Source organism: Exophiala spinifera, assembly GCF_000836115.1.
Source record: "Exophiala spinifera strain CBS 89968 unplaced genomic scaffold supercont1.4, whole genome shotgun sequence".
Lineage (NCBI taxonomy): Eukaryota > Fungi > Ascomycota > Eurotiomycetes > Chaetothyriales > Herpotrichiellaceae > Exophiala > Exophiala spinifera.
In genome coordinates, this window is record NW_015622516.1 from 1,206,734 (window position 1) to 1,217,508 (window position 10,775).

Sequence of the window (10,775 nt, forward strand, 5' to 3'; positions counted from 1 at the left end):
GGGGGGGGGGGGGGGGGGGGGGGGTGCCAGACACCGGCAAAGTCGATAAGGGGCCAGATTAGGATGGGATGGGATGGGATGGGATGGGATGTGATGTGACGGGATGGGATCACGGAAGCTTCTCTATGTACGGTAATTCTGGTTTCTTATTACATCGCCGGTTGATTTGGGCCCATCGGTGACTCCAGGTTGACGAGGCACTGCACCATACCACACCACACCGCGATACTCTGCACCTCTGCGACTCTGCACACTGTCATCATAATCACCCCTGTGAGAATGAGAACCCACAATTCGCCCACCGATGTTGATTGATTCAATTCAGGAGCAAAGCAGATCATCCATCCATCCATCCCTCCATCGCCCACCAACAACAACCCACTGAAACACCGGCCCTGACATGTAGTGGTTGGTAGGATGGGGCCCTATCGCCTCTCCAATGTCCTCTTTTCCTTCCTTGCACGGGCGGCTACGAAAACCCTCGGCTTTTCGTCTCGTCTCGTGGCGCGCATGGGGTCTATAGACTCCCGAGTATTCATCCGCCGGTGTAGTGCGGTGGTGAATTCATGACTGGAATTTACCGCGACCCTCGACCCTCGACCCTAGATTCTCGTGGTACTACTATCCACCGCCTCCACCTGCATTTCCCGTTCCGGTGTGCCAACCAACTTGGTAGTTTATCAATGTGCCAGCGTGCCAGCGTGCCGATGGCCTCTTTGCACGCGGACCGCGCGATTCGACACGCTTAGACAAGACGACGCGAGACGAGGGCGAGGCACAAAGGAATAGACAAACAGAATCGCCAAGTATATCCAACAGATAGATATAGAATCTTGGTTGTATTGATATCATACACTACGAGGAAGATACCTACCTGGGTTAGGTACTTCGACCAAAAACTACGGACTCGGCTTCAGTTTCATCTTCATCTTCAGCTTGCGTTATTTGCAAAGCCAAAGTTACTATGGACGGAGAGAGAAATCCCCCAAAACGAGCCTCACTAACTAGTCAATCTTCTACTATTATGCATTTAGTCACCATACGGGGAAATACTTGCGATCAGAACAAAATATCTCAGATATATCGTACTATCCTAAGCCGAGCATGTCCATTCGATTTGGGTCTTCGTTCGTCCACCCATTAGTGCCAAACCAGTCCTTGTTCTCCTGCGTTGTAGACCAAATATCCTTACAATCTGCCATGTCTTGCTTTGAAGATCGAAATTTTGTCGTCATAGAAGAGAATCTCGCGTAAGCGCCAGGTTGGCTTGGGCATGTTTGAGTCCGCCCCTTGCGCGCCCTCTTCATCTGTCATTGCTTCATCGCTATCAGAGACAACTTCAAAATCACTCGTATCGTCCATGTCTCCATCATCATCGTCATCGTCCTGAGAGAACCGGTGACTATGGTGATGACCTTGCTGCGCTGAATGTGCGTCCCCGCCGGCGGGTCCTGCATCCTGATCAGTATCAAGATCTTCACCAGAGTGACCGCCGCTCCCAGATCCATTCAGACCGGTGAAGACAGGGCCTTTCCGCGTACTTGCGTATTCGAGAATTTCATAACAGTGCGTCTGGATTCCCAAATAACACAATTCCAGTTCTGGTCTCAGCGCGACAATGTCGAGAACTTGTAATGCCGCGTCACGGGAGTGCACTGTGCCATTGACATGCTCGGCAATGTGTGAAATGTGTAGTGACCGCAGTGTTGTCGCATTTGGCAGTCGTCGAAGGAAGTGGTGCCAGTCTTTGTAATCGATTGACATACTCAACTCTCGAAGCTTCATCTTTCCGCTCGTGATGCAAGTTATCAATTCACGATTCAATACCCATCGTCTCCATGTGTCTGGTGGGTCTGGATCTTCGGTCCGCAACGTGCTGTCAATGAGCAGTTTCCTTAGACTTCCGCGATGTCTGCGGATCGCCCCCCTGTATATCATGTCTATTGACACTTGAGACTTGTAGGTGGGGTTTGCTTGCAAGAAAAGCCACTCAAGGCTATCCGGTGCAAGGGTGTCTTTGATAAATGCGATCAACGAGGGCGAGACTGTGTCGGTGTGAAGCCTCTTGAGTCCAAGTGGATAATCCGAGGGAGCGGGTTCGAGAGATGACGACGCTGTTTCGTCAGCTACCTTCGAGGAGCTGTTTCCAGATGTTCTGAATCCTGTCGAGGATACCCTCCTTCGACTGGTGGGGGTAAACTGTTTGCGAAGTGCCTTCCAAATTTGCTCGTGATTCCTACAACCCAAGAGGGTAAGAGTCCTCAACCTAGACCAGTCAATAGCTTTGGACAAGACTGTGATCGAAAGATAGATTCGTTCGAGCTCCAATGTGTTTAACCGGAGCTTGCGGAAAGAACGTTCCTCCTGGTGCGGGTCATTGAAAGACTCGCTCACTTTTCGAAGGTGGTTTTGTTTTGGAACATGAAGCTGCCCGGGACAGGTAGTTGCTTTTGCTGCAGGTTCCAATTCCTCATCCTGGAGGTTCTGGGCTAAAAGAAGAGCACCAAGATGTTCCACATCCTCGGCCTGACTTTGATCAACAGAGTCATCTTTGCCCTCTTCGCCATATTCTGGGTTTTGAGACTCGTCCACCTCTGGAATCAAGTATTCTTGCGTTTCATGACCAGAAGTGAACTCTTTGCTTCGATCTTGAACAAATGGATCACAGAATCGATGTACCAGGATTCCCAGAATCCCTCCAGGTCTGGGCGTCTGATCACTTGGTGAAGACATCAAAGGCTGCAAGACAGGAGCCCTATTATCTGTGGGCCGAGCCCATATGTCGTATTGGGCGTGTGGAGCCATTCCAACTCGCAGTTCTTCCATCTTGTCAAGTGACCTCTCGATTAAAACACTCATTTCTTCGGCATACGGTAACTCATCAATGTCCAGAACACTAAGGCTTCGGAGGGGAGGCAATATTGAAAAGGTCGGAAATTCAACTCGAGGATAAGGAGGAATCTGAAACAAGGCATTTGCTGTGCCTGCTAGGATGGATGGTAAGTTCGAAACGTGCACGCCGGGGCCGGCTCCTGGTAGTGGAGGGGAAGCCAAGGGGCCCTGATCTTGATTGTCGTGCCAGCGAACCCATATTCGATCCAGGCGACATTCTTGTCCGTCGTCACGGTTACCGAGAGAGGCGAGAGCCAGCCATACATCTCGGAGAACACCAGTGGGCATATCCCAGATAAATGCTTCCAGATTTCGCATCCTCCCAACGGCGAGAGCAACCAGGGTGCCGAGCATTTTGCCGCCTTCTTTGGTTATGAGGTACTCCTGAACCCAATCCGACGGCCCGTTCCCTAGACTAAATTTCTTGGTATATTGAGCAAAGTAGTTGCCACGTCGTATCTTTCGAGGGCCGCTGGGATTGGAAGGACTGGGGTGATTGTGGTGTCCGCACTGTTGACATTGATACAAAGGCTGCTGTTGGTATGGAGCCTCACCGAAGACATCCTGGGTCATAACCAGCGTTGCCAGTCCATATGTCAAAGCGTCGACTCCCATGCGGTTCTCAAAGGTGGCATTCGCATCAGGCCAGACAATATCAAATCTGGAGTAGATGTGCGGAATGACAAGAGCGTGCAACGCAGAGTGGGTGAGAGCGAGTGAGGTGAGATCGTTAGTATGCGTGAGTTCTCTGAGAATGGCTTGAAGAATGTCGACAGGAAGGTCAAGGAGACGCAGCGGTTGCTTCTGTGAGGAGATGGCATCCCATTCCGGCTTCTTCCCTTGCAAATGTTTGGCCAGAAGTGTGTGATGTCCAGCCCGTTTCATCTTCTGACTTCCTTCATCGCCCTCCAAACTTGACTCCATCCTGCGATGTGTTCGGGTCTATGTCTACACCGACGAGCCACTGGGTTCGTAAGGCTTGTATTGTGGGAAGACTTGTCTCTTGCGAGAGAGGCTCAAGGCGGTAGCCCTGAGCCGAGCCAGGGCGTGCTAGCTGAACATGAAGGGTGAAACAATGGGAGGGTGGCAGGCTGAGGAGAGGAGGGACGATAAGCGGTTGAGATGAGGACCACGTTCGACACACACTTGAGTCACACGGTCTGTCTGTCGTTGACGCTGGCAAGTGTAGAGTTGGCTGTTGGGCTGGCGCAGTCAGGCGCAAATAGAATGTGAATGGCCTGCGGCGGCTATTCGTTCCCTGTATCCGTAGGTTGGCCGGGGAGCTGGAGGGAGGCTAAGCACCGCCTGGGAATAGTGCGATCCGGGAGGACCACTTTACGCGCTCCACGCCAGAGGAAACGAGGGGCGTCACCAGGAAATGAACTAATGAGATGGCCGGGAGGAGAGGATGGAGAACAGACTTGGATAAGGATAGTTATCTCTGATAGACGTTGATGGTGCCTGGCAGGAGCATGTAGATCGACCTAGGGAGGGGCTGAGGCGGGAGGCAGGGATGCTTGTATGAGTACGGACTTCAGGTACATAGATCTACAGTAGGTACTCCCTACCTGTGTGCCACGTTGTGACTGCTGTGGCCATTCTATCTACTTGGACGTGCCTGAGGGTGACTTCTCTGCGCGCCGTGATTGCATGTGCTGGAAAAAACAGGCGAGTCGGGGGTGGTCTGTTGAGCCTTGAGCCTTGAGCCTCGAGCCTCCCTCTACTGGGCAGCGATTGTTCTCACTCTGGGTCCCTGACGTTGCTTACACGAGGCACCATGGGTATGAAGAGTAGCTGGACCTAGGCCCTCGGTAATCTCTGTGTTTGAGAGAGACGAGCGAGATACTGTACAAAGCACTGAGGCAGCTAATCTCGGTGCTTGACAGTGAATTAATGGTGAAGCTCCCCCCAACTGGTGAAGCCCAGTGAACCCCCCAATGCCTTGCGACTTCACGCCCAGTTATAGGTACCGGCACCTGTAGTCAGGCGACTGGGTGTTTGTGTGCGGTGTTTTGCAACGCTTTCAGTTCACCAGCACCTGCGTGTCCCTCCTTCCTCTCTCGTTGAAATCACATCAAACCACCTCCAAAATATCAATCACTTCATGGCTTAAAACTTTTCCTTCATTTCACTCCCGCTCTCCCGGCGAGCCATCAAGGTCGCTGTGCATCCATTGCCCTCACTGTCTCTGTGCATCTGCTCTCACCGCCCTGCACGACCTTCAACGCTATCGTCCTTCCCCGCTTCTCACCGTCGATCGCATCCTACGACTTCGTAGTCCTCTGTACCGCCTTTCCACCAACCGCACACAGTCATGGAGACGCTGCCAGAGCTTGCAGCAATGGAACAATGTCCAGACGAGGTCCTTCTGAAAGTCTGTCGGCTTTTAGACTTCAAGAGCCTGGCAAGCTTCCGACTGACTACCAAACGCCATGCTTCCATCGGAGCAGAAGCTTTGGTCTCCAAAGTCCGTTTCCATTGCAGTCAAGACTCTCTCCAGCGCCTGAATGCACTTGCCACCCATGAAGTCTTCCGCAAGAACGTTGAGACAGTGGTCTTTGAAGCAAACATCCTAGCAAACATTGGCTGCATCCACTCCTATTCCGCCCACTACGAACTGGAACACCACCGAGATGAGAGGCCGCAGCCACCTCCAAGAGATGCCACTGATCGGGAGAAGAGACTGTTCGAACGCAACCTGGCCAAGTTCCAGAAAGAGATTGAGAACAAATATGACCGCTACCGACAAGTTCTCAACGACCAACAGAACTTGATCAAAGGCACCACCTACTCCGAGCTTCTCGGACCTAGCATTCGCCGCTTTCCACGACTCACCAAAATCGAGCTGAATACCGTAGGAAGATGCAAGCACGTCTTGTCAGAGAGATTCCTCGAGACCTTTGCCGTTGATTGCGCAATGCCAATTGAGGCTGACACCAAACACACAAAGGAGCAGCTCAAACATCTCCTCTTCCCTCATAACCGACCCCTGACCAATCTCCACGAACTTGCAGTTCATGTCATGTCTCCAAAGTTCTTCGGTGGCTACATGCCACGCGACATGATCTGTGCTGCCTTTAGTAACCTCAAAGTCATTGAGCTGGGTCTTCGTCTTGAACGAGATGAAGTCATCGCCTGGGGCGACATGCCTGCGGAGTCCTGCTATGGGGACTTGCGCAAAGGACTTCTTCGAGATGCCTTGTGTGCAGCTAAGGGTCTAGAAAAGCTTACCATCAACTTTGAGGATTACGGTTATCATGGCCCATGTGCAGACCTGAAGACCGTTCTTGGAGACAATTCTTGGCCCAAACTGCACTACCTGGACCTTGATTGCTTGTCCACCACTTCGGACAACCTACTGGCCATGTTGAAGCGTCAACCATCCATCCACACCTTCAAGGTCGGCTTTGTTACTCTAGAGCAGGGCTCTTGGATTGAAGCGACTCGTCGGATGCGGAAAGAATTGAACCTTGCCTATTTCTCTGCTCAAGGTATCTTGGAGGACTCTGAACAAATGTATCCAATGCACTTCATCGATTCGGAAGCCTATGTGGATAGCTTCGTGGAGATGACTATGTCCGACTCCCTTGATGTCTATGTCACTAGTCGCTACGGCTCGAACGAGGACGATGGAGACGGCGACGACGACGAGGACCTGCATCCACTCGAACATGACGACTTCGGAGACCCAGAAGAACTTCGCAACGACTATGGCCCATTCTCCGATGAGGACAGCGAGCTTATTAACGATTCGGACGACTCAGACATGGATTGCAGCGGTTGATGGCTGTGTCACGACACCAAAGCAGTTTGCCGCTATCCTATGTACCATATGACCCTTACGACCTTTATTCACGTTCTTGTAACATTATGAAAATTTGCATGTTATGAGAGACGCACGACAGCGGATACCCCATCGATTTCGGTTGTTTTTATTTTATTGTTCTTTGAAGACTAGACCTGGGTTAGGCGTCCGAGCCTCAATTTATCATGATGCATGATTGAGGAAGATGATGCTTTGATGGAGAGGTCAAACAATCCTGCGGGTATGCTGTATGTGCGGGCGCAGGACTCTAGCGGCGGATGCTGGTACTTGCTGACACCACAAAGATTGTGGTAGATTTCCAGACTGACACTTCATATTTCCAAATAGAAAATGTAATGCTACCTTGCCTTTGGTATGGATGGCTAGGTCACCTAACTGTCATGTTCTATGAGATCGGATAAATATCGGAAGCTTGTCCTAAAAGTCGTCCGTTGATGATTTCATGGCTTGTAAACATCATACGAGCTGTAGGTTTGAGCCGTGTAGATGCTCTTAGAGGTCTACGACTTTTGGTAAGCAACTCCCAGAGCCGAGCGATATCAGCCATGCGCGCCACCAGTCGATTTCTCGCGGCACCCGCGACACAGGCGTTTCGTCCGGGCCAAAGAGCTTCCGCACTTGCTCTCCTTCCTCCTATTCCTTTGTACCGGAGACTGCTACGGATACATCGTAAGAAATTGGGACCTGAAGAGCGTATCTTTGGAGACACCTATCTAAAAGCCGAATTCCGCCGGCATCGAGACATCGAGAATCCACTACATATTGTGGGATTTCTCACCGAGTGGCAGAACTACGGTCAGATGCTGGAAGGGGAGGACTGGCAAGAGCAAAGGATTGACCCAGGTATAATGGACAAAATGAGCGACCAACAGATTGGCCAGCTGTATGAACTCATGCAGGCCATACAAAAGAGAGGAAGAGACAGTGTGGACGAAGAAGAAGACGGCCCCATACTCGAGGCTATCGCTGATGCCACTTCGAAGGAGAAGTAGTAGCTTTCCCATGCAAAGACGTTGCTTTCATAGTTGGTGTCTTCTCTTTTGTGGCCGGTCGATTATACCTGAGGCGGCCTTGGGAGGCCCCTCTAGAGGCCACGAAATTGTCCAGGCGCAGATGGTGCAGGAGTCGCTCAAAGGAACTTCACTTGCACTGGCACAAACTCTCCTTCCAGACACCGACACCTTGTCCGAAATGCCTTGACAAGTCTCTTGCTCCATGCAGACTATTTTTACATCCTCAGGCCTCTCGACTGAGACCGCATAAACTACGAATCCCCTGCCAGAGACGAAAGGATACACCCTTAACTACAGCGACCATCTCGACCCTGCGAGACCTGGACAATGTGCACCGCCGAACTCATCAAGTCGCGAACCTGCCACCACAAATGGGTCACCATAGTCAAGGAATGCAACAAGGGCGCCGGCTTCGAGGCCGGGCATCTTCATCGCTTCGAGCCGGCGAGGCCAGGATTGTTTCGATCAAGATATATTTCGGCCGCCGCCCACACCTGCCCGGAATGCGACAAGAAGGCAGATTACAATCCGAGTACGACGAGGATAATCGTGAACAATGCGAAAGATCGTGGGACGCTGGGAAACGGGTACACGTTGACTGATGGGTATGGCAATCCATTGCCTGGCCATTACTCGGGTGGTGGCTACGGTGGTCAAGGATATACTTCCTGTGGGATGGCCAGGATGTCGAAGCGGCCATCAGCAGATCATGGCTGCGGCTGCAATGTTATGTAACGGCTCGAGTGGAAAGATGAAGGAGAGCAGTGGGTGGTCTTCGAAGACCCAGGCTGGAGATGGTCGTTGCAGAGTGTCTGGAGTCAGGTCGTCGTGTGGTATTACGTGAATCCAAGCAGAGAAATCCAGAACATCCAACGTCCAGACTGCCAGTAAAGCTGTGACCCTGTGCAAATTATGTCAATTCCTCAGGTTGTGCAAAAGTCAAAGTCGCCCCGGAAGCTCTTCCGTCCGTCTCTTCATGCTTTCCGCGGACATTTCCAAAACAACGTTCCACACCACTGATGCGTGGTGACAGTCTCTCGCAAGCACGCAATATCTCCACACAATTGGACGATCTTCAACCCCTCGCAATGCCGGCTGCTTCGTGGCCCTTGGACACCATTCCTCATACCACCGCCTATGCCGGAGATCCCCTCACAGGGTCAGAAGTTTCCCAAGATGTATAAGACTGACGAAGGCTAAGTTGTATTGATTTTTCGATGTGAATTTTTGATTTCCTTCTGTCTCGGCTACAGTACTTCAAGACACCAGGGACCTTTTCGATCTCGTTTGGAACACATCAACAAAGTTAGACTCATCTCGTTGATATCAACAAAGACGATGGCGCCTACAGCCGTCGACTCGTCCGCGGCGCTGCCGACTCCCGCTTCAGTGAAGCCTCGTTCGCAGCCTTCCCAGGCACGGGAAGTCGATCGATCTGTGTTCCCGGACGGCTTCAAGACCTCGGGCCAACACCCTCCTCTCTACGACAAGCTCTACCCGTACTCTGCGTTTCCGAAGGAAATCAGCGGACCGACCGTCTGGTCTGCGGAAGAGTACGCGTCGCACCCGGAACAATGGACACACATCTTCTCCCCGGCCGAGATCGCCGAGCTCTCGTCGGCGGCCGACGCATTCCTCGCGCAGAACCTCCCCCTGACGGGGATCAACCCGTCCAACTTCCCGCTGCCGACGATGGCGCCCAGCCTGTCGGCGGTGCGCAACGAGATCCTCAACGGCAAAGGGTTCATTCTGTACAAGGGCTTCCCCGTGCGCGAATGGGGCAACCACAAGTCGGCGGTCGCGTATTTCGGACTGGGCACGTACATCGGCTACCCGGTGTCGCAGAACGGGCGGGGCCACATCCTGGGCCACGTCAAGGACCTGGGCGAGGACAGCACGCAGATCGACAAGGTGCGCATCTACCGGACCAACGCGCGGCAGTTCTTCCACGCCGACGACTCGGACGTCGTGGGCCTCCTGTGCCTCGCCCGCGCCGAGTACGGCGGCGAGAGCGACGTCGCCTGCGTCCACCGCGTCTGGAACATCCTGCAGGCCGAGCACCCGGACGTGGCGGAGCTGCTGACCAGGCCCGTGTGGTACTTTGACCGCAAGGGCGAGGTCAGCGAGGGCGAGGAGCCCTACATCCGCACGAGCGTCATGTACCTCGAGACGCCGGCCGAGGACGACGGGCCCGCCGCCGCCGCCGGACGACCCGGGCCGGAGCAGAGGCTGTACTGCAAATGGGACCCGTACTACGTGCGCAGCCTGACGCGGTTCAGCGACCGGGGCGTCATCCCGCCCCTGAGCCCCGAGCAGGTGCACGCCCTCGAGACGCTCGAGGCCGTGTGCAACCGCGTCAAGCTGCACATGGTCCTGGAGGTGGGCGACATCCAGTTCGTGACCAACTCCCACGTCCTGCACGCCCGCACCGAGTACAGGGACTACCCGCCCGAGAGCGGCATGCCGAGGAGACACCTGATGAGGCTCTGGCTGAGCACCCCCGCCGACGAAGGCGGCTGGAGGCTGCCGTTCCACGACAGCAACGAGAGGAAGAGAGGAGGCATCCAGGTCGATGACACCCCGCCGGTCGCCAGGTTGGATGCGGACTAAGGGAGAGCGCCGCCTCCCCGAGATAAATATACCCTGTAGAATTGCCTAGATTAAAATACGTATATATGTTCACGCACACGTACAGAGAATCGCTTTCCAACGGTTTTAAAACATGTCGATGAATTTCTAGACTTGTTGCGACTGGTTATGGATACGACGAGCGTGTTACAACTACAGTGCCTCGTACGTACTACGTACGGAGTATCTAGGTAGGTACAAAACGTACCACGATATCAGTACGGCCGTGCTGTGGCCCATTGATCTCGACGTGAGGAGTCTATCGGCCATCCTTGTCTTACGCCGAGTGTCTTGATTCTTGATATGGGTTGGTTGATCGCCTCTTCTTCTTCTTCTTCTTCTTCTTCTTCTTCTTCTTCTTCTTCTTCTTCTTCTTCTTCTTCTTCTTCTTCTTCTTCTTCTTCTTCTTCTTCTTC

The 10,775-nt window shown here is 52.9% G+C and overlaps 5 protein-coding genes across 5 annotated transcripts; 4 read left to right on the forward strand and 1 right to left on the reverse strand.

Moving 5' to 3' along the window:
- Positions 1 to 1,188: 1,188 nt before the first annotated feature.
- On the reverse strand, positions 1,189 to 3,816 carry PV08_05636 (uncharacterized protein; the record flags this gene model as incomplete). The annotated part of the gene is made up of 1 exon (XM_016379977.1): positions 1,189 to 3,816. The coding sequence occupies one exon, from the start codon at positions 3,814 to 3,816 to the stop codon at positions 1,189 to 1,191; it is 2,628 nt and encodes an 875-aa protein (XP_016235804.1).
- A 1,390-nt stretch (positions 3,817 to 5,206) lies between these two features.
- Positions 5,207 to 6,676, forward strand: PV08_05637 (uncharacterized protein; the record flags this gene model as incomplete). The annotated part of the gene is made up of 1 exon (XM_016379978.1): positions 5,207 to 6,676. The coding sequence occupies one exon, from the start codon at positions 5,207 to 5,209 to the stop codon at positions 6,674 to 6,676; it is 1,470 nt and encodes a 489-aa protein (XP_016235805.1).
- Positions 6,677 to 7,263: 587 nt separating this feature from the next.
- Positions 7,264 to 7,710, forward strand: PV08_05638 (uncharacterized protein; the record flags this gene model as incomplete). The annotated part of the gene is made up of 1 exon (XM_016379979.1): positions 7,264 to 7,710. One exon carries the CDS (start codon positions 7,264 to 7,266, stop codon positions 7,708 to 7,710), a length of 447 nt encoding a protein of 148 aa, XP_016235806.1.
- A 348-nt stretch (positions 7,711 to 8,058) lies between these two features.
- PV08_05639 (uncharacterized protein) lies at positions 8,059 to 8,466 on the forward strand (the record flags this gene model as incomplete). The annotated part of the gene is made up of 1 exon (XM_016379980.1): positions 8,059 to 8,466. The coding sequence occupies one exon, from the start codon at positions 8,059 to 8,061 to the stop codon at positions 8,464 to 8,466; it is 408 nt and encodes a 135-aa protein (XP_016235807.1).
- A 603-nt stretch (positions 8,467 to 9,069) lies between these two features.
- On the forward strand, positions 9,070 to 10,341 carry PV08_05640 (uncharacterized protein; the record flags this gene model as incomplete). The annotated part of the gene is made up of 1 exon (XM_016379981.1): positions 9,070 to 10,341. The coding sequence occupies one exon, from the start codon at positions 9,070 to 9,072 to the stop codon at positions 10,339 to 10,341; it is 1,272 nt and encodes a 423-aa protein (XP_016235808.1).
- Positions 10,342 to 10,775: the final 434 nt, after the last annotated feature.